The sequence below is a fragment of the Lepisma saccharinum genome, chromosome 13 (genome assembly GCF_977018435.1).
Source record: "Lepisma saccharinum chromosome 13, izLepSacc3.1, whole genome shotgun sequence".
NCBI classification, from domain to species: Eukaryota; Metazoa; Arthropoda; class Insecta; order Zygentoma; family Lepismatidae; genus Lepisma; species Lepisma saccharinum.
This window is the reverse complement of record NC_139241.1, coordinates 82,491,166-82,513,324: the sequence shown is the minus strand read 5'-3', so window position 1 is coordinate 82,513,324 and position 22,159 is coordinate 82,491,166. Positions and strand designations below refer to the sequence as shown.

General features: G+C 36.4%; 1 protein-coding gene across 1 annotated transcript in view; it reads left to right on the top strand.

The window, feature by feature from the left end:
• Positions 1-10,888, top strand: part of LOC145996836 (uncharacterized) — a 53,513-nt gene extending 42,625 nt beyond the window's left edge. Inside the window, exons 8-11 of the mRNA XM_083133369.1 lie at positions 256-322; positions 2,826-2,897; positions 5,475-7,851; positions 10,696-10,888. Coding sequence (XP_082989495.1) covers positions 256-322; positions 2,826-2,897; positions 5,475-7,837 — 2,502 coding nt within the window. The 3' untranslated portion in view covers positions 7,838-7,851; positions 10,696-10,888. The remainder of the gene's footprint in view (positions 1-255; positions 323-2,825; positions 2,898-5,474; positions 7,852-10,695) is intronic.
• The last annotated feature ends 11,271 nt before the right edge of the window (positions 10,889-22,159 follow it).

Here is a 22,159-nt window from a genome sequence, read left to right as displayed (position 1 = left end):
AGCAATTTCATATCATCACTCATCCTCATCTTCGCGATTAGCCAAAAGTTACAAAACTAAAACAAGCCGAACCAATCAAGGGACCCACATGTATATTGTATATATGTATATTTTTGATTAGCAGTAAATATAAAACTCGGAAATTTTTAATTTCATTCTGTTGTTCAAAGCATTTAAGAAAAATATATTTATCTTAATAAAACTAAAGTTGAATTATTTCTTAGTAACTTATCATTTATTGTTTCTCTCTCGCAGCTTGGTATTGTGGCGTTGTTGAGCGCCACTGTTATCTACACGGCCAATGCCGAGCCACCGGTTCAAGGTAAGCTAAAATACCTTTTTAGTAGCGTACTTTTCTCTCATGTATCAATCTTCTTTCGATTAACAATCCAAATAGACATTTTTACATTTAAATGTCATGGTTTTCTTCCTACCTTGATTGTAAAATTATTTCATAGCTATTACAAATAGAACACATAATTTACAGAAAGCAAGGAAAACTCTATGTGTATAAATTTACTGTGAACTCTGTTGCCCATTTTAAGGTTTACGATAATATTAACAACTCAGTTAAAAACGGCAAGTAATTTTCGAAAGCAATTAAAAGGATTTGAAAAATATTCTGTGAATTAGTTAAAGGCCAAAATTAAACCAACTAGTAAGTGTATGAAAAACTCAATATGCTGACCAAGGCAGTAATTTATGTTATTATAAAACATAAACTAAACGTAACGTTTCAACCTTCTAGCAAGGTCTTCTTCAGACTCTGCACCAAGTACAGTGGGATCCATGAGTATTACCGTGCAAATTGTCCATGACTATTTTCATTAATTCTTATCTCACATCCTATGTGTCTTTAAGCGATGGATATTTATGTATGGTAATGCAGAAGTTTTGAACAGATTGTTTTGAGTTTTCTTTTAATTCTTGAAGCTGTTATTGGGTCAAATAAAAAGCATGAGCATGGTGATGGACAATTTGCACGGTAATACTCATGGATCCCACTGTACAAATGTGTACATACACCTTGCTAGAAGGTTGAAACGTTACGTTTAATTTGTGTTTTATAATAAAATAAATGTCTACCTTGGTCAGCATATTGAGTTTTTCATATCATGGAAACAAGGCTTAATGGTGTTATAGTAAGTGAAGTGAGTGCATAAACAAATTATTTGTTTACATTAATACAAATTATTTTATACGTAATCGTTTGCGATTACACAGAGGAATAATATTTATGCCCAAAATTTGTACACCTCATTTAAAATTCTATCATTGTACAATGGGATCCGTAAGTATTACCAAGCAAATTGTCCATCACCACGTTTACTCCCTTTATTTTATTCAATGAGAGCTTCAAAAACTGACACAAAACACCAAACAATCTGCTTACAACCTCTGAACCAGTATACATAAAAATACATTCCTTAAAAATAATTAGGATGAAGATTAAAACCAACGAAAATAGTCATGGACAATTTGCTGACCAATACTTATGGATCCCACTGTACAAATGTTACTTTCTCTTACACCTAAACTAGAATAAATATAATTATTAGCAATTGGACTAATTCACGCAACTGTAACATTGCAGCTATGTCGGCAACAATGATATTCAATTGAGATCAATAAAAATAAAGTTCATGAATTATGATGCATAAATTGTTATAGAACTACTAGTACAAGAAATGTGTTCTGTGTGTTGTTATTATTATTATTTATTTGTTCAGCATAGGATACATTTCCCAATTTTGTTTAACATAATACACTGTGAATAAATAACGATAGCGAAGAGAAAAAAAGAATACATGAATGTATGAGCGTCTATGTACACAATATTTATATCAATTTATGAACTTATTGTTGTGATTATCTTTTTTTCAGCACACTACGTGAGTGTGTGAACATGTCGAAGTCTACAGTTTTTAATAGTTCATTCACTGTGTCCTGCATGCGCACTGCAGATGAAAACCTGTGCGTGTTGACCCTTGACCTCTCCGTGTAGAATAATTTTCGGTTTCTTGCACTGTGTCGGCCTACATTAAAGTTTATACTTTCTAAAAGTGCAGAACACTCACAGCCATGATTAATCATTTTTGTAAGAAAATGACGTCACTGACGACTCTTCTGTTGAACAAAGTTTCCAGACCGAAATGCTTGCATATAAAGAAAGATGTGTAGTTCTTTTTAAGATATTCAATGTTCACCTTGAAGCACAGCCATTTCACGAACTGCCTTTGGACGCTCTCCACTTCCTCTTTCCATGTTTTGTACTGTGGATTCCATATGGGACTGTAGTATTCCAGTACTGGACGAACGAGTGCGACGTATATTTTTACAACTGTAGGCACAGAAAAATTAAACAGAAAATTTATTCTAATGAAACCAACTAGCTTTATACACCTTTTCACCAAGGCTTGATAATGGGTGTTGAACGACAGGTCAGATGTGAAGTGGACACCGAGGTCAACGACAACTCTCGTACGCTTCACCGTCGAGCTGCCATTTTTATACTCGTGTGTAATGGTTGTTGTTTTTTTTTTTTGGTGAATGACATTACGTTGCACTTATTCACATTTATGATCCCGTCTGCTTACTCCAGTTTGCGAAGGAGTTTAGATCTTCCTGCAGCGTGTGACAATCATTCAATGAGCTGATTGGATAGTACAGTACGTTGAAAGAATTAAGCTTTGAGAACTCGTAGATTATTCTGTATATCAGTATATGCAAATACGTACTAACAATTAATGTATCAATCAATACAAGTTAGTAGAGATTCAACATTCCTTATTCAACTGTTTTTTATGCTTCTTTGTCCTTCACAGGTTCTTATACGAACGGGCCGAGTGGAAAATACTTCCCAACAGGAGATGTACCGTTACCCATAACATCACAAGGCAAGTTTTACCAAAACAAATTATTATCACACATGGGCAAGTAAAGTGGTATTGTATAATAGTATGTGTAAATAGAATTTATAAATATGTAATATTGTTCCATATTGTTCTAACTGCACTGTAGATCACAAGACGAGTTGTTAGGGGAAAAAATGCGTAGCTTACATAACATTCTACAGTATCCACCGATGCTATGATTTCTAAACAAGAAAACGTTTATAAAGAAATGTAAAACCGAAACAATGCAAAATTCTTATCCATAAAATGAGCTTCAATGCGGAATGCTATAAAAGCAAAAAAGAAACTGTAAATCCATGAAGAGCCAAACATATTATGTAGACAAATTTACATATTGAAATAAAAATAAGTTAAACATGAATGGAGAAGTTTCAATAATTTTGGAACTTTTATGTTTCTGTAGCTGCTCCAGCCATGAAACCTGTGCTCAGTAAGTTTATTTGCAGAAATCACAAGTATGCATCAGCTGATTGCATCATTTCTTTCTTAGGAAAAAACCATACAGTATATGTATCCGTATTTTTCTCACTTGTTCATACATGTAGTGTAAATATTAGTTAGAAAATTATTAGTGAGGTATAAAGTATTCAGGTGCAGAAAATATTAATGCGAATCGTAATTACAAATCAAGTAATTGTTTATCAATTCTGAGTATGAGAGCAAAAAATATTCAAGTCTTTCCAGACACATATCCAGGGGGGAGGGTGCTTCGGGGAAGCTGAAGCCACAAGAATCCTACAAATATCTAATTTAAATAGTGTATAGTGGTAATTAATTTAACTTCCTTACCAGGATTATACATCTTGTATAATAAGTTGTAATATACTGAGAAATTCATCAGGGCTTCTACCACCCACTTTTCGGCTATAGATGGCAGCTCCTGATATGGGACGAGCCCCAGAAAAAAAATTCTGACTACGGGCCTGTATCTTGTATTTATAATAATGATTGTTGTAGACTGTTAATATAAACAACAACACACACAGTTCCCAGTGATTTAAGTTAGGACATTCAACATTCATAAAGTAAGAATGAACAGAGACGAGGTTTCCGTTCATCGGGAGATGACCAAGCAAAATATTGAAAATATTGTATTTTATATGTTTTAGAGAAGCAGTAAAAATAATAAGTCAGATTACTCGCATATTTGTGGAAAATAAGCCAAGCGACAGCATGAAACAGCTCGAAATATGCAAGGGATTCGCTAATCTTAGCGCATCGAAATGAGGCCCCAGTACTACCCCTCGCGCCGAACCCTCCCGCCAAGCTCCCTATTGAAGGCAATGGTGTTCGCAGAATGGTGCGAATCTCTCTGGTCTCTGCCGGTGCCGAGAACAACCGAACAGGCAGACAGATCCAACGATATGTACTTTCCCCCACTCTTGAAGGTCTGGGTCATAACAGGCCCTTTTTTGAGCCCCCATCCCCATGTTTAGAGCCACGGCAGGGCTTGTCTGGAGTCATCAAGATTCTTCCGAGTGTCCAGTGGCGTGCTCAAGGAGGGGTGGTGAGGATCATAATTCTACTTAGGCTCAATATTCTTTGAAAAAAAAAGAAGAAAGAAAAGGCAGGAAAAGGTGGCAAAATGAGGACTTCAGGAATCACTACTAAAAAGTACACGTAACCCCCCCTCCTCTCTTCGAAAATCCTGGGCACCCCACTTGAATGTTTGCTATCTCCACTTGTTAAGAGGAAAAGCACACATTGAACGATATGAATATGCTTTTCATTATCAAAACAACAATTGGCGGCGAACCATAAAGGTTCTTCTTACCTTTAAACGCGACAATTGAGGTGTTTGCATTTCATTTTCCATTATATTTAATAATTCTCGTTTTATGGGATAGATTTATGTGTCTTTTGTAGTCGTAAGGTCTGTGGTATTAGCTTTTACATTGAATTGGCAGTGACCTTGGCGTTTATCGAGAGAAATATTGTGGCCCCTTCTCCGTTGAAAGATCGACCCTGACGTTTGGCAAATCTTGTGATGACTACGTGAATATGTCACGCTTCGCCACTGAGAATGAGTTTTATTAATGTCATATAAAAGCATTTTAACTGAATGAAATATGACAAGCGCGTAATAGGTCACAACAAAATTAACTTATAATTAAATCGGTCACACGAACAACATTTTAACCAACAGCTTTGCTAACAGATACGTAAATGTTTGAGAACAATTGTTTATGGCTTCGAGAACAGGTAGAGACACCTTTTATGAACAGATGGAAGAGTTTTCTGCACCGTTAAACTATTTGAGGACTCCCGAATTCGAATTTCGGCTTGTGCATGGATGTTACTTGTAAGTGTCCCTTCATCAATTTAATCATATTATCACTCATCCTCATCATCGCGATTAGCCCAAAGTGACAGAAAAACGACTCTAAATAATAAAAATCAATCTAACCTATTTCATCAATAACGTATAAAGAATGGAACATGGTTGATTGTTGTTATGTTTCTGTGGCATTTGGTCTTGTTGGGAACAATATTGTTTGTGTAACTAATTCAATTGTTAAGGTTTAAACGTTTTTTATACAACAGCATTTTACATTGCAGATGCACAATTTGCCAATGCTGGGCAGAAAGGTAAGGTATACAGCCATTTGAAGTTCGTCCAATACACAGTGGACCATGATACCCCTAAGAGTGGAGGATATGCATCATCTAATAGCATCGGAGGCCATGGGAATACTGCTCCATCACGGTACGAAGGAGAGATCCGCAGCAATCCTCAGCAAGGAGTTGGCAACCCCCATACAACCATAACTTATAGCCAGCCTACTTACAGCCAGCCCGAAATTGTACACGCCATAGACCTCCCGGTCGTCAATTCGAATCCAACCTACGGAAGCCCTGACGTCATCCAAAACGTTGACGATCAATCTCTGTACCAACTTCCGGTCCATATTCATGTGGACGTACCAAATCTGCACGAGCATCCAGTTCAAAACGCACCCGCATACAATGTCAATGGCGGGGGTTATGTTAAAGGCGAGGTTCTAGATGACGTCATCCCCACATCTGCGACCCAACCGCAAAGAGGAGTATTTCAGTCCCAGCTCGTAAAAGGACCTGCCTCCCCAAATACATATCAACAACAAGGCGTAAACGTGGACGATCCCTACAATGACGATGTGCCGTATACAATACATCGAACGCCGATCGAAAATCCTAGAAACAGCGGATACAACAATGCGAACCGTGTCGTCCCTACCCAACATGCACACAACAACAACGGGTATTCAAATCCAAACATTGTCTATCAGCATCCAACTGCCAATGCCAACCCAAACGTAGGCCAGCAAGGGTATCGCACAATCACACACACCGAAGACTTGAACAACTACAGAGGCCCAATCCCAGACAGTTACACGTTTGTGAATGAGAATAACAACAATTACAAGTCTCCTCCAGTACACAATAGCTATAACAACAAGGGTCACGGCGCAGGAGGTTATAGGGAACAAATACCGCCCCCAAGGCCAACAAAAGGTTACAAAAGTCCCTCAAATAGCTACCAGCAGCCAGTAAGGCAGGGCCACCGCCACACAGGGGCCCATTACAAACACCGTGCTCCTGGTCACAAGAAGAAACCATCGCATTATGAGAAGCCTCGTCTTCCTATCAGTACTTCAGTGACCCCACCCCCACCAATTTACCACGATGCAAACTCTTACGTGCCTCCACCACAAAACCAGTATGGTAGAGGCAATCCCAATAACCATTACCAACCACCAAACAATGTTTACAACACTGATAACCATCAACAATACCCAAGTAATCCTCCTCCAACCGTCACCTACAACGGCTACGAACAGCCTCAAACCAATATTCCTGTGAATAACCAAGGTAACTTAGTGAATAACTACAACCATCAGAACCATGGTGCGCATGGATACGTACCTCAACAGCATGTTCCCAACAATGCCCAGCACGGCGGTGGGTATTCTGTGCCACAGAATAATCCCAATCAACACTACAATCAACCACACCCACCAGTTAACCCCACTAACTATAACCCCCCGCCTGCACCCACACAAAGCGCCCCTAACCATGGAGATAGAGGCAACTACAATCCCTCCAGTTTCAATGATGCACCGCAAGGATACAGGCCGCAAGAAAACACCGCGCAACAAGCCTACAAGCCCGTAACCAACTCTCCCCCAGTCGCTGCTTACAATACTCAACCTCATCCCAATAACGTACGAGGTACAAGTGCTACATTGGGGAACAGCAATACCAATACCAGAGGCTCCGAAGCAAACAGCAAGTACAAAATAACTTACCAAGAAGAAAACTTTGAAAAGAACAACTACGTGTTCAACGAGAACAATTACAACAGCGAATACTCACGAGAACTACCTCAAGGCTTTGGGGACACAGGAGGTTTCATCCCTTACAACGCTAAGGACAACGGCGTCATAGTTGAGAGTCAAGAATACCGAACGATTCAAGACGTGCACGGTGGCCCACAACCAGGAGATTTCAGAGATGGAAGAATCATAGAACGCCATTCCGAAAACAAGAAGAGGTACGCTGAAGGTGACTTCAGAAACTACTACGAAACAGACGACGACATAGCCGAAGGGGTCAGTGGCGCGCTGGACAGTGGTGAAGTGTACAGGACAATAGCAGGCTACAGATCCAACAATCACAGGACAGTGAAAAGGAAGGAAGACAATGTGTATAGGACTATAGTGGAGGCTGACAATAATGAATTTGAAAGTAAGGACAGTTATTTACCCAGGGACGATTTGAACTTTGAGGAGAGCGTTAAGAGTGAAAGAAAATCCGGACACAGTGAGAGCAAAGAGACTATTTCTAAACGCATTGATTCACAGACTAAGAAACCAAGTTCAAAATCCAAAACAATACCAAAAAAAGCTACCCAGAAAACAAAGAAGAATGAGAAGAGCTAGCCTCATCCTACAAGGTGAGTTGTTTTAAACTTTTTGCCAATTTGTAAGTTTCACATAGAAAGAATAATATTCATTGTTACTCATAATTGTTCAGTTGCATTGAGTAATTATCATTGTTAAAGGGAGCAAAACCTTAATACCATTCAGTTGTTTTCGAATCCTTACGAGAAGGTAAACCGGGGTATTAAGGACCACCAAATTGCTATTTCATTGAATAAATTCATCAGGAGCTGTTCAAGAAAACACAAACAGGATACATTCTGGAATGTATATTTTCTAGTTTACATTAATGGCAACACAAACGAGTAGGAATATAATGCAAAGGCAAAAACAACAATGAAGTGAAAGGTAGGTTTTATGGTCCCAATTGCCCCTTTGCTGGGTAATAAGGACCAGCCAATGGGGTATCAAGGACCGGTCCACTTTTGAATGGTACGTTCTTCATTTTCGAAACACAATAATGTTGAACTACGTCACACAAGTCTTGTTTGTTCATTCCAAAACCCCACTGAGGAAATAGAATGAAGCACTCCTCTAATTGTGATTCTTCTGCAGCTATTAATGTAGTAGACGTTCCAGGATGCGCTTTTAACTTCATACAGCCGCTCAGCAGTTCTTTATGGCGTTTTCGCGCGTCTGCCTTTTGGCTGGTTCCGTTTCTCAGTCTTAACTACGCAGCTTACACGCCATTTGTGTGCAGAGTACTATTTACGCATACAAAAGAGGATCACAGACCGTGCACACGGCTGGCGCGCCTGCTGCTTCGCATTTCTTTGCGCTTTTTACGAAATTCTAGCACACGGTCCTTAATGCCCCGTGGTCCTTAATACCCCGGTTTACCTTATTAGACGAAGTAACACAGACACACAGTAATATTTATATCAATTTCATTCAAATCGGACATTATAAACATTTATTTGGCCTATAGTTATTTGAAAACACTCCTACTATTAAGCTTGTATGCAATAATCTCGCACATGTACTTGCATACTTGCTTCCTAAGTCTCAAATTGCAATTAATATCGATTTACTGAATTATCAAAAAGTGTTATATCAAAGTGTCTACCAAAATAACAAATCCGAACTTGACTTGTTCTTGACATTTATTTAATAGACCCACACTTAGGTAATGTTGAAAATAAGCAATTAAGAAAATAAAACGAAAAACCGAACCAAAAGGCCAGTTAAGATAAAAACTGAAGCTGTATTTTAACAAGAGAATTACTTTATCTATTAATGCATGTAAAATTAATGCTTCAGCATTCACATATAAGAGAGAGCAATTATTAATAAATAAAGCCCAACAAATATTAACCACAACTCAATACGATTTTAGATTTCCACATATTCAGAATCATAAATAACTGTCAGGGAAAGTTTGCATATGGTAGGATAGGTGTAGACTTGAAAAATAACAAACGCAATACAGTTATCACTCAGTCAACTGCTCAAATTATCATCATGGATTAAGAATATGAGCAATTCAGCTGGTCATCATTGTAATAGCAGGGTGTAAGGGCTGACCCTTTCCGAAATGTCAATCTCCCTTCCACGTAGTACACCCTGGACTGCATTTGTACGACAAGTGAGGCTCTGGCGTCTGGACTCATAGCCAGCATAATCGTCCTTTCATCCATCTTACCATCATTCATCCTCATGTTCGCGATTAGCCAAAAGGAGCAGAGAATCGAAGTAAAATAAACGAATCAATCAATCATTGTGATAGTAAACATCCTTGACCACAAGTACGAGAATGCCTTGACTTTTTCTTGACTTCTTGATCTACCTCAGGGTGCGAAATCCTGGGGGGATTTCCCCCCACCAACAATCTTGGCCTCAAAAATCCCCCCCAACCAAAAATTTCCGGGGGGAGAGTTTTTGTTACAACAAACAAAAGATAAGCAATTACATTTAATTTCAAATTAACTGTACTAAGAATAATATCGAAAACATGCACAAATTAGTGTAGTGAGTGTTTAATGCTTTTTCTCTCTCAAGAGATCATTAACAAATCTACATCATTACGCACAATAAAAGAATGCAAAACAATAATAACTATGAAATCTAATTGATTTATATTAACATAAAGCAAAAAAACTTAATAAAAACTTACACATAATAAAACCACTTCAACTATTTCATAATTTTTTAACATCTTTAATCAGTTAGTAAATGACGTAGTTTGCTACTTTATAATATCTGATATATGTAAAAGTAACAAATTTATTTCTTTTTGTGTAATTAATAATAATAATATTTTTTAATTTAGTAATTTATTTTTACTTTTAATAACATTATAAATATGTCTATTGTATAATTGATATATATGTTTGTGGGGGAGGGAGGTTTGTTGATTAAGCTCTCTCTCCCCACCAACAGTCTTAAATGATTTCGCACTCTGATCTACCTGTCGATTTATTTACCTTTCCTTGACTTTCTTGACTGGTAAAAAATTGACCCATATTATGTCTAAGTAAGGGAAGGGTTAATATGTAACAAACTGCAAAAGTAATAGAAGACAGTGACCAGTATACATGGGGAAAATATTCGGAATGTTATGTTAGTACGATCAGTCCTGTAGGCAGCAATATTACAGTGAGTGAGTATATGGCGGGGTTGTAGTTATATGTGAGGGATGAAACTTGGAGATAAAAGACACTGATAATTAACACCAGTTTAACACCACCGAGGTTAAAAGTTGACCTCCTGATGCTTTAACACCAAAATTCTATACTGTAATCAGTTTTGACTTATGTAATACATTTTAAACCTCAAAAATTGTTGCTGCAAAATGTAAAATAATTCTCCTTACTACTCAAAGCACAGAAATTGATTTAAGTCTTGTATTCTATTCGCAGGGCAGTTCTTCTTACAATATTCAGGGAGCTAATGAATGTTCCACAGAGGAAAGATTCATTTTGAAGCCATCAGGTTATGAGCCTTTATCGACCTGCGATCGGTGTATCAGTCTCTAAGAATGAATGCATTGTAATATACACACACGATTACCTTATTGTTGTAAAAACATGTAATGTTGTAATAAAAACGTAAAACCCTTTTTATATTTTAATAAGTGTTTTATTTATGATGTATTCTAGATATTCCATGTAATAATATAAATTACATTTTGGTGAAACGCATGTAAAATATAGAAAGAAGCTTTTTTCAATCCTGCTGCAAATATGTTCATTGTAGTTTAATTTAGCACACTTCCATATGACCACCCGCATTGTTTCGAATTCGATAAATCCTGAAAGCATATGAAATTTCTCTTAAGATCACTATATCCATCTTTTTGAACAATTGAGATTCATAAAAAAAGCGCATGACAACTATCTTGATCGACCTGGTCTAAAAACATAGAATCGAAACTTAGAAAAATAAGTTTTAAGTCTCTATAAATGTGACAAGTCTCTAATTTTCAAGAATTTTGAATTCATAAAGTTACAAATTGTTATTTTTATCGCGAAAACAGGGCCTCCCGATGTCGCGGTGGTATCGTAGACGTCTGTAATCAAGGGGTCCCGGGTTCGATTCCTGGTGGAGGCACATAGTGGTTCAGATCCCACTTTAAACTGTAGGTCCAGACCAGTGCACAATGTGGACTTAAAACACCAACTCAATCAATTATCGCGAAAGGAAGCCGAATTGCCATAGACAAAATAGACAAGATAAATAATAGACCAGGATAAATTTGAACCAACTTCCTTACGAAATTTCTGGGTACGACGAAATTGTTGACAAGTTTGATAGATAAATAGTATCTAACAAACTTGTCTACAATTGTGGTGTGCTGAGGAATTTTGTAAGGAGGATGATATAACTTTATGTTAACTCATGACTATTTTATTAATTGTCAGTTACATAAATTACAAATTTGTCACACCAAATCTGAAGGAAAGGGAGGGAAGTTATAACCCCCACCAACGTCCCGCCCCTTGCAGAATGCCAGTCATCACGTCAGTATAACTGAAACAGCACATTGTATTAATTCTCTGTATCAAATTACAAGCTAATTTTCTCGTTTCTTTTCAGAAATACAAGTATTTTCTTGCACAAATGGATCTACATGGCATACAAAAAATTAATGATACTAAACACTCCATTTTTAAAATAAAGAACATTTAGCGATGAATAAAAATGAGCTTTTTTTAGTTTGCTAATTCATAATCCCCAGATGTTATTAAAACTTCTAAGTACCGAGCAGGTGAATTACAATTAATTTAGATTTATTCGAACAATTGCGGTTGTTACACTCCCCAATACAATGTTTAACCTGTTAAATATAAAATGAAATACTTGTGTCATAGTATGACGTCATACTTTATTTGATGCAATTTTGTAATCCGTTCCAATGGTAATTGACCAACCTTAAGATTTCAGTTTTGGTTGCTAGGTGATGTGAATTATTGATTTGATGGTTGATGCAAGTTGATTTTGTTAGTGTAAAGAAGCAAAGATTTCCAAGATTAATACAGCTCTATCTCGAACTAGAATTTTATTTGTGAGTGCAGTTTGTGCGAAATTAACATCAGAGGAAGCTTTATGGAGTCTTTACTGTGTAAGTTTATGACATTTTTTATAAAAAGCCTTAAAGTGCATCCCACGTCTGCGTTGGCCTCACAGTATGATAGAACGTCTTGTGTTGTCCGTGAAGGGGTAATGTGGTTGTAAGTTTGTTTAGAGTGATAAAGACGTAACACTGTCAATGTACATAATACTAAAACCTATTTTGAGGCCAAAGGGGTTAGAATATATGTGAGATCCACTCTCTAGCCTTCTAAGGTTTACGTCTGCAGCAACACAATACTCCCATCTGTCCCTATCCTGGGCAAGATCAATCCAATCTTCTCTATCCTTAACAATTTCCTTTAGGTTCATCTCAACGTTTTCCCTCCACCTTCGTTTTCACCTTCCCACGGGTCTGTTACCATTAGGTTTCCCAACAAGAATCCTGCAAACTCTTACTTCCTCTCCCATTCGTGCCACATGGCCTAAGTCTTCTTGATTTAATCATTCTAATAATATCTGGACATGAATACAAGTTCTAAATAATGTAACCTTCTTCTGGCAAATAAACGTGCCTGATCAAAATTAAAAGGATTTTTCAGATCGTTTAACTTCGAAAACGGAGACCACTTCCGTTGGATTTTTAGACCAAATGAATCAAAGTTAAACAAATATGAAGCTGCAGGATGAATTTATTCGGATCAAATAAGGAGGTCCTGAGTCTGAAATGCGTCAAAATAACATGACATTAAACAGAGACATAAATACATCTAACGATACACTTTACGGATGGGGACTACATGCTCAAATACTCCGTTAACCTTACTGTCCTCTCAGTTTCAACTGTATTGACTTAAATGTAACAATCAACGAAAGAGCTTGCATCGATGATACAGTTTTTCAAGGAAACACTACTACAGTACTACAGTAATTAACTTTAAAAAAAACACTCACAGATCATTTTCTGTGAAAAATTCCTGTATATTGCGCTTGCAGACGGGAACGCAAATGCCTGGTAACTTCACGGTCAACTGTACTCAAAGCTTCCGTAAAACTAGCGGTCAATTCGGATGTTACAGCGAAACGTTCTAAAGTGTCCAATAGAATAGAAAAACAGATCTGAACACAACTGAATTTGTTGGTCAAATACGTATAAGCTCATTGTTGACGCGATGATCGCGATTGTCGAGCAATTGCACCCAAGTTTTAATCATTGTTACTCGTACTGGCTATGTTTTAAAGAATAGAAAACACATTTGAACACATTGTTGATCTGAATCTGTTAGTTACAATACTGTATAAGTTGATTGTTGACAAGATGATAGAGATTGTTGAGCGATTTCTTACATACCTAGCAGAGAAACGGCAGAGGAACAACGGGAAAATAATTTGAAAAACTTTGGAAGTTCGTGTTAAATGAGATCTAATGACGCAACGGACTAAAAAACAGTTCGTAATTCGTGGTAACCGAAATTCACGTTAACCGATAACACTTTCTATAAGATATAATACATCCCTGCCGGGACCAACATTTTGTTCATGTTAACCGAGTGTTCGTCTGTTCGTCTTAAACGAGTTTGTGTTAACGAGAGTTTACTGTAGTTTGTTTGGAACCTGCAATATTACATAGGAAAAAGATGATAGATTAATAATCCACTAAGATTTCAGACATCAAAAGAAGTTGTCTTTCTCGACGTATTGAATCATTTGTTCTGTTAGGTTCAGTGTGTTTTAACGTATATTATTCAGTAGTCAAATGTGGTTGTTAATGTTAGTAGGTATATAAAAAATTAAATTCATATTCACATGGGTATATAGTATATAGTACTCGTTTAACATAGGTCACACTCATTATCTGGCACGTAGTGTTAGTAGACAAACATAACTTGCTATGAATTTGCATTCTTGTTATTTTACGTCGATTTTTCTGTCACGGACGCGGATGAACAATTATTAGATTAAGTTGACGAAAGTATGCGAGTTAAGTGGGGATGACGGGGTTTTGCCCCTCAAATTAAATTGAAAGCATAGACCATCATAACTATGTAACAAACACAATTGAAAAATCATTCGTGTTCACTGATGGTCCAGTCACAAGTCATCAAAGATTTCCCTGCTGAAAAGTAGCAACCTTGTGGATTAGAGCACACCATTCTGTAACTGACCAACATCACCGAACCGAGACAACAGAAGACTGTTTTCCACTTAAGTTTTCATGGCGTAGTGCTTATAGTTTGCATGTATTAAAGCATTCACCAGAAACTTGTAGGTAAGTTAAATGGACATTTACAGTAGTTTGAACTTGGCAATAGAAGATTTGCTCATGTTTTCGGTGTTGCCAGATTCATAGCTTTCTTTGTGTGCGTATTCGTTTGAGAATTCCTTAGAATGTAAATTACGTGCAAATGCTATCCTAAGATTTAACAGACAATCAATTTTCAAACAATCTGTTATTGTTACTTCAGTTATTTACTGTGTATGTAAGGCCTGGTTTAGAATACAGTACAACAACGTGGAATTATGCACGTAACAATAATATGAAAATTATGCTTGAAAATGTAATTACAGAAAAGATTTGTTTCATTTTTGTACTTTAAATTCAGACTCTTTAGGTTTTATTATGAATAATATAATTTGTTACACAAACTTAATATTTCTTGCCTCTTGGAAAGAAGAAATATTAACGATTACAATTGTATTTGCAAATTAATTAATGGAAAACTTGATATCCCATATTTACTATCTAAACTTACACTAAAGACTCGTCAATGAGCACTCCGAAATAACTGCTCTGCAATTTCTGTCATTTCTTATTTTAGACAGAATAGGTATTTTAATTTTCTTATGTCCACATACGGCCATAATCCACTGGAGTCTACTAACCTTTTATTATGAAAATAACGTGTAATTTCACTCTTGACGTGTTTCTTAGTATAAGTGATTGCATTTTACTTTATAAATTTGTAATTCTTTTATGTTAATGCAATTGGTCTTCTTACTGTATTGTATCATGTAGTACTCTTGTTTATTTTTTAATTGTATTTATTGTGTATATGTCATACAATATCATAAACCGCTGTATTAGGCAGGTATGCTGTTTTTCAGCAGTATAATCCAAGACATAAATAAATAAATAAATAGTTGTCTACGTTACAACCAATGTTCTTAGGTACTTTGAACATCATACATTAATATCTACGCCCAGGCCGGTACTCGAACTCGAGAACTTTAGTGGCGAGATCGAAAGTCGACCACTTAACGCCCTCTGCCATCAAACCGGCTACGATGTTATATGCAGGGGACTTGGAGATTAATATTATCGTATATTGTCCCATTAGACGCCATTTTATTGACAGTGCGGTGCATATGTTCTATTGATGACAAGTATAAAGTCACACGCTTTGATTTGATTTGTTATTTACCGTTACTTCTCTTCCATTTTTGGCAAATCGCGACGATAAGGATAAAATTGATGAAGGAACACTTACAAAGAACACCCATGTCTGACCCGGAATTCGAACCCAAGACCTCTGTGCTAATCACTCCGCCACGGATATCGGCTTAAAGCAACACGGGATTATGAATATGTGTATCAAATCAGTAAATCAAAAGTTCCCTTGGTGGAAGTAGTTCCTACTTGAAACTGCTGGTCCTGTACATATTACCCGATCTTAGCTTAAATATGGACTCAAACAAAACAAGAAACTGCAAAAACCAAAATGAAATTATGTTAGAGAGTGGTCTGCTGAGGTATTTGCTGTAACGAAATATCGAAGTAACCACTACAATTTTACCACCATCGTTGTGAAGATTCTCACAGCTTGAAGCTTCACACCGAAAGCTCCGATGTGGGACAATGTTGTCGGACGGAAGATCACGGCAAGCGAGAGTCATTATCTGGAAGAGAACTTTCAAGGCTCGTGTTTCACACACGACAACCGAACGGACTTCAGTCATGCACACATATGATGAGAATGGAAGCTTTGCATTGCTCTCTGCAGTGGATACTTGCTTTGTCTTTCATTTTTTGAGTAAAGTCTAAAGTTGCATCAGCGTACATTGAAAGAGGCCTTCGAAATGTGTTTCGACTACATGCAAAGCGAAAGGATAAAGTTTCGGGCGAAAAAGGCACATCGTATCGATCCAACCATCAGCAACATCGATCAAAGGGATCCTAGGAGGCGGATTTATAAAATGCCGAGACTAGATTATCTCAAAAATTACAAATACACAAAGCAGCAAGTCGCATAATACTGCAACCGGCTAAATGAAACACAAATCACGCATCGTCTTCGCTGGACAGTATTCGGATGGGTGAATACCAGGTTCAATATGCAACAAATAAATTGAATAAACCACTTAGGACAAGGGCAGAAGAAATACAAATATATGTAATAGAATAAAAATGATCAGGTACAGCTACTTGGCCTACTTAATATAATATAACTCGTACAATGTAATACAATGTTAAATGCCCTACTAGAATGACAGCAGAGCCGAAAGGGAAAAATATGAAAATAAATGGAAACCAGGACAGGAAAAATATACAACAAATAACAAACAACAAATGTTGCCGAAACTTCAACAAAAATGCAAGACCGCCATCATTACTCCTGTCCTGTCCCGTTTCGTAAAATCTATGATAGCATTTATGTATAGCTATTATATGGGCTGTGATAAGCAACAAGGTCGTATTTTTCAACTTTTGAATCTAGTCTCGGTAACAGTTCGTTAAATCGGAGACACATTACAATCGGATATTTTCTGTTTCTCATGGTTCGTATTTACGAATAGTGTATTGCGGAACATAGTTCAAGGTGCCATTATGCTTTTTAAACGAAAATAACATCGTTTTTTCACATTACTAGTAATTCTTTTGGTTCCTTTCTTCCGTTGCGGAACATACAATATGGCATGCACAGCTGTGGATCATCGCGCGTCGTGCTTGTGTTTTGTCGATTTGGAGTGGATATGCAGTGTTTCAACCTTCTTAACCGAAAAATACCTACTGTCATGTTCATTATGTCATCACAAACCATTCACGGATAGCCCCAAAAAACTATTCACGATAGCCCCACAAACCATTGACGGATAGCCCCAAAAACCATTCACAATAGCACCACGAACCATTGACGGATAGCCCAAAAAAACATTCACAATAGCCCCACGAACCATTGACGGATAGCCCCAAAAACCATTCACGATAGCCCCACGAACCATTTCCGGCAAGGTTAGGTTAGGTTGGGTTAGGTTAGGTAAGCATAGTTAAAAAGAAATTCTCGTAAAAAAGAGGCACGTTTGGAAACATTGGCGAGACCGCGTGACTTTCGACGCTCGCGCCATCTCCAGGTACATAATGGAAACAACGGCATAATGTTGTCGCTTTGCACAAAATGCAAGTTTATTATATCAAAAGTGCCTTTTTATTGTTGTGCAGCATTCTACGGTGAGAAAATACTGTACCTCCAAGAACTTTCAAAATGCTACAGAAACTTAATTCCGTAAGTAGTTTCTTCTGTAAAAATGAAGAAATGTGTCTCCGATATAACGAACTGTTACCCTAGTCTCATACCATTTGTAATGATCAGCGTGAAAATTAACAAAGATGTTATGACATGAAAGTACAAGTCTCCCACTCTCTGGTCTTCTGAATATCATCGATCCATTCAAATTTCTATCTTCCGTTATTTCCCCATTATTATGCCAGGGTGTCTACCAAAATAACAAACACAAAATTCTTAACTTTCTCTTGATCTTGTTTCGCTTATCTTAACCGTTATTTAATCGACCCTTACTTAGGCAAAATTTAATGAAAAACAAATACCAAAAGGCTGGTTACGATGAAAACTGTTATATTAATGCATGTAAAAAATGATGCTTCAGACTTCATCTTGGATGGTGAAGTTTTTACAAGAATATAATTCTTAAGAAAAAAAGCTGAAAAATTTTAAACCACAACTCAATACAATTTTAGATTTCCAAATATTCATAAACGACTATCAGGGAAATATTGCATGTTTTAGGATAGGTGTAGACCTGAAAAATAATAATGCAAGACAACTATCACTCAGTCAATTGCTCCAAATGCTCCAAAGATCATTATAAATTAAGAATAAGAGCAATGGTCATCATTGTGAAAGCAGGCAGGCACATATCTAGAAATACATATATATATACACACATACATATATACAGGGTGTTTCAAAAATATTTTTACAAACTTTGAGGCTGGTTCCTCAAACCAAAATAAGAAAAAAAGTTCATATAAACATATGTCCGAAAATCCTAAGTTTCTCAGTTATTAATGAAACAACATAATGACACATCATTTAGACATTGTCAGCTTATTAGCAAGTGTTGAAACTGTCATCAACTCAGAAACTCATAATAAATGTTCAAAATATCCCCCTCTTGCTTCCACACACGCATGCACACGTCGGAGATGCACTGGCTGATATCTACCATGACAGATGGATAGGTAGGGGAGGACCAGTTCGATGGACTGCACGTTCCTCCGGCCTCAATCCTTTGGATTTTTACCTAAAACAATTGGTTTATGCAGCAGACATTCCTAATGCAGAGGTACTTCATCAGCGTGTCATGGAAGCCTGCGAAACCGTTCGACACCGTGTGGGAATATGTGAAAGGGTGCGCCGGTCCATGGTCCGAAGCGTGCATGCGTGTGTGGAAGCAAGTGGAGGATATTTTGAACATTTATTATGAGTTTCTGAGTTGATGACAGTTTCAACATTTGCTAATAAGCTGACAATGTCTAACAGATGTGCCATTATGTTCTTTCATTAATAACTGAGAAACTAAGGATTTTCGGAAATATGTTTATATGAACTTTTCTTCTTATTTTGGTTTGAGGAACCAGCTCTCAAAGTTTGTAAAAGTATTTTTTGAAACACCCTGTATATATATAATTGAATGGGTGAGAGAAAGAAGGTAAATATTCCACTTTCTGGTCATTTTGAGCTGAGATAGCCATTTTATTACTTTAGCTATGATGCTTCAACTCACACAGAGAAAGCAAACATTCTCGTAGTAGTGGACAGTGGGAAATGTCATTGAGGGGAAGAAGGAAAACATTCCTTCAATGTTTGCTTTTTAGCTCTCAGCACCGATAAGAAGCAGCCAACATTTGAAGTAAAAGCGGTTGAAAATCAACAAATAATCAACTTTAAACAATGGTGGCCTACGCTGTTTAAGAAGAGCACCAAAAGCTTGCAAAGCAGAGAAGTGTTTCAAATTAGCAAGTACATGTAAAAAAAAGAAGAAAAAGGTTATGTGACAGAACATGAGTTTATAGACTACATTAGAAGCAGTATTCAACCTCTACAAAGACGGTGAGATTGTGCTTGCTACTAATAATGCTTATGGTGGGAAAGTTCCAATAAACAGTAACATTTAAAAATATATAAAAGAATTGGACGTGGCTAAAATTGTGCATAAAGTACGAGACGACTGCAAAGAGTTTTATGACATCATTTTATCATGGTCTTCATCCATGCAGTCTGCATATGATGAATATTCTGATAGGGACTAGCAGGGCTGTTCAGAAAATACTGTTCAAAGTAATGTTCATTTTGCAGGTTCGCCCGTTTTTCAAGAAAATGTTGTGTTACTTAAAATTTATTACCGAGAATTGTTAATAGAAACATTTTATTTGGTAAGAACACTTATCTTGCATTCATAGTAATGTTTCGTTAACTAATAACTGGGCTGTAATGTTTAAAAGTTGCATTTATTGCTTGCTACGTTCAAGTGAGAACCAAAAGGAAAACATTCCACGATTTTTTGTACCTGTGTCTATTTACAATTTACAAAAAGTATGCTTTAGAATCATTGTCAGAGCTTTGTATTATAATTTCACAATATAAAGTTTTTTAATTAATAATGTACTTTGAGCCCCAGAACCATTTCGTTGATTTCTCAAAAATTACACTCTGTGCAATCTATTCCTTCTTTTTCTCACCCATTCAATGAAATTAATTATATTAAATGAATATAAAATATTAATTAAATATGTAAATTAACAAATATTAAATTGTTATTATTACATGAATTGATAAAAAGATAATAAAATACTAAATATATAACAGTATGTATTCATTATCTACCTTACGTGTGGTTAAGATCGACAAACATTTGTATGAATGTAAAGTAATAGATAGAGAATTGAGTATTTATTGAATAACAAGAAAGGAGTTATATTCAATTGTAATACGCAAAAATAATTGCACGATGATCACTTTTGATTACCTATTACAATTGGCGAAAAGTAGAGTTGTTGATTAATATTTTATGCATATTATGATAAGTAGTAGAGTGCATAAATCTTTGGATCTGTCCCTCAAAGCCGTATGAGACAAATTCCTTGCCTTCCAATAAGTTCTGCGGAAATAAATAACGATCGATTAAACAAAATCTATTCAACTATATTTAAATTATTTAATGTTAGTACTTGGTAACATTCGGGGGGGTCCGAACCCCCCTAAAAAGTCCTTGATAGCAGGGTTTCCGAAATATCAACCTCCCTTCCACGGAGTACACCCTTGGCTGTTTGGCAGACTAGCGAGGCTCTGGCGTCTTGACTGAGTCACATCCCTCTGTGGGGATCAAGCTGTGTCATCCTTGTATGTTTGTGACTGTCCCTTCGTCCCTCTTATCTTACGACTCATCTTCGTGATTAGCCAAAAGTGACAGAAAAGTGAAGTAAAATAAACAAAATAAATCAATCAATCATTGTGAAAGCAAACATCCTTGACTACAAGTATAATTTCTTTACTTTTTCATGACTGGTAGACAACATAAATTTTACGCCTTAAAAATTCCATGAGTGGTGATCATGCGTTCAACGCATTGACGTACGCAGGACTGTTTCCAGGAAGTGGCAAGCAAGATATTTTTTTCCAAAGGAGGGGGAAGAGGCATATTTTAGCGTTACCCCTCTCAAAACACACTGCTTTAGTTTTAAGTTATCATGTTCCTGAAATGCTCTTACAATAATCAACATTGTAATGCAATTTATATAACATTTTTTGTTCACATTAATTTTCCATGGGGCCGACTGTGACTGACCCAAAGATGTTCATTTATTTATTATTTAGTTTACTAATCATGATGTATCATCCATTATTTTCGTTATTAATTGCTATTTTGTTATATTTCGCGAAAATGTTGTGTTGAAATAATATGATGTATTACATATTACATTATTAATAAGCTGTTAATACAAAATTACATTGTATAAATTTATATAAATTTTGAGCATGACAAAAGATAAGAAACAAATTAATGTAGATATGTAAGTGATTAATATATGCATATTTCTAATAGTGACGCCCGGGATTTCTCTCAATTTACACCGCAAATAGCTTCTTGGTAGAAGGAATAGGAGGATGATTCGTTGAAGTTTTAGCTAAAAAGTAGGATGTGAGGAAGCTGAAAATTTACCGATGCTGATGTACTCGCCGATATTTTTTGGAACCGATACCGATGCCGATATTTAACCGATTCCGATACATAAGATTATTAACCAGAAATGGGATGTTATTTTCAGCATGACAAAAATAAATATCTATGTACATTTCTATTGTTTATCATATGTATAAGCTATACACATGTATTCTCAAGAGATGCGAATGTACTTTTGCATCTACAAATGGTGGTTATGTGAACCTTTAAGAACATGGATTCTCAGGAGATTTAACATTAGTACACAAGCAGTTGTTTGAAATGCAAAATGAATTCCTGTTCTTAATGTCGGAAATTTACTGCTGCCAGATTCAACTTCAGAAACACGAGTTC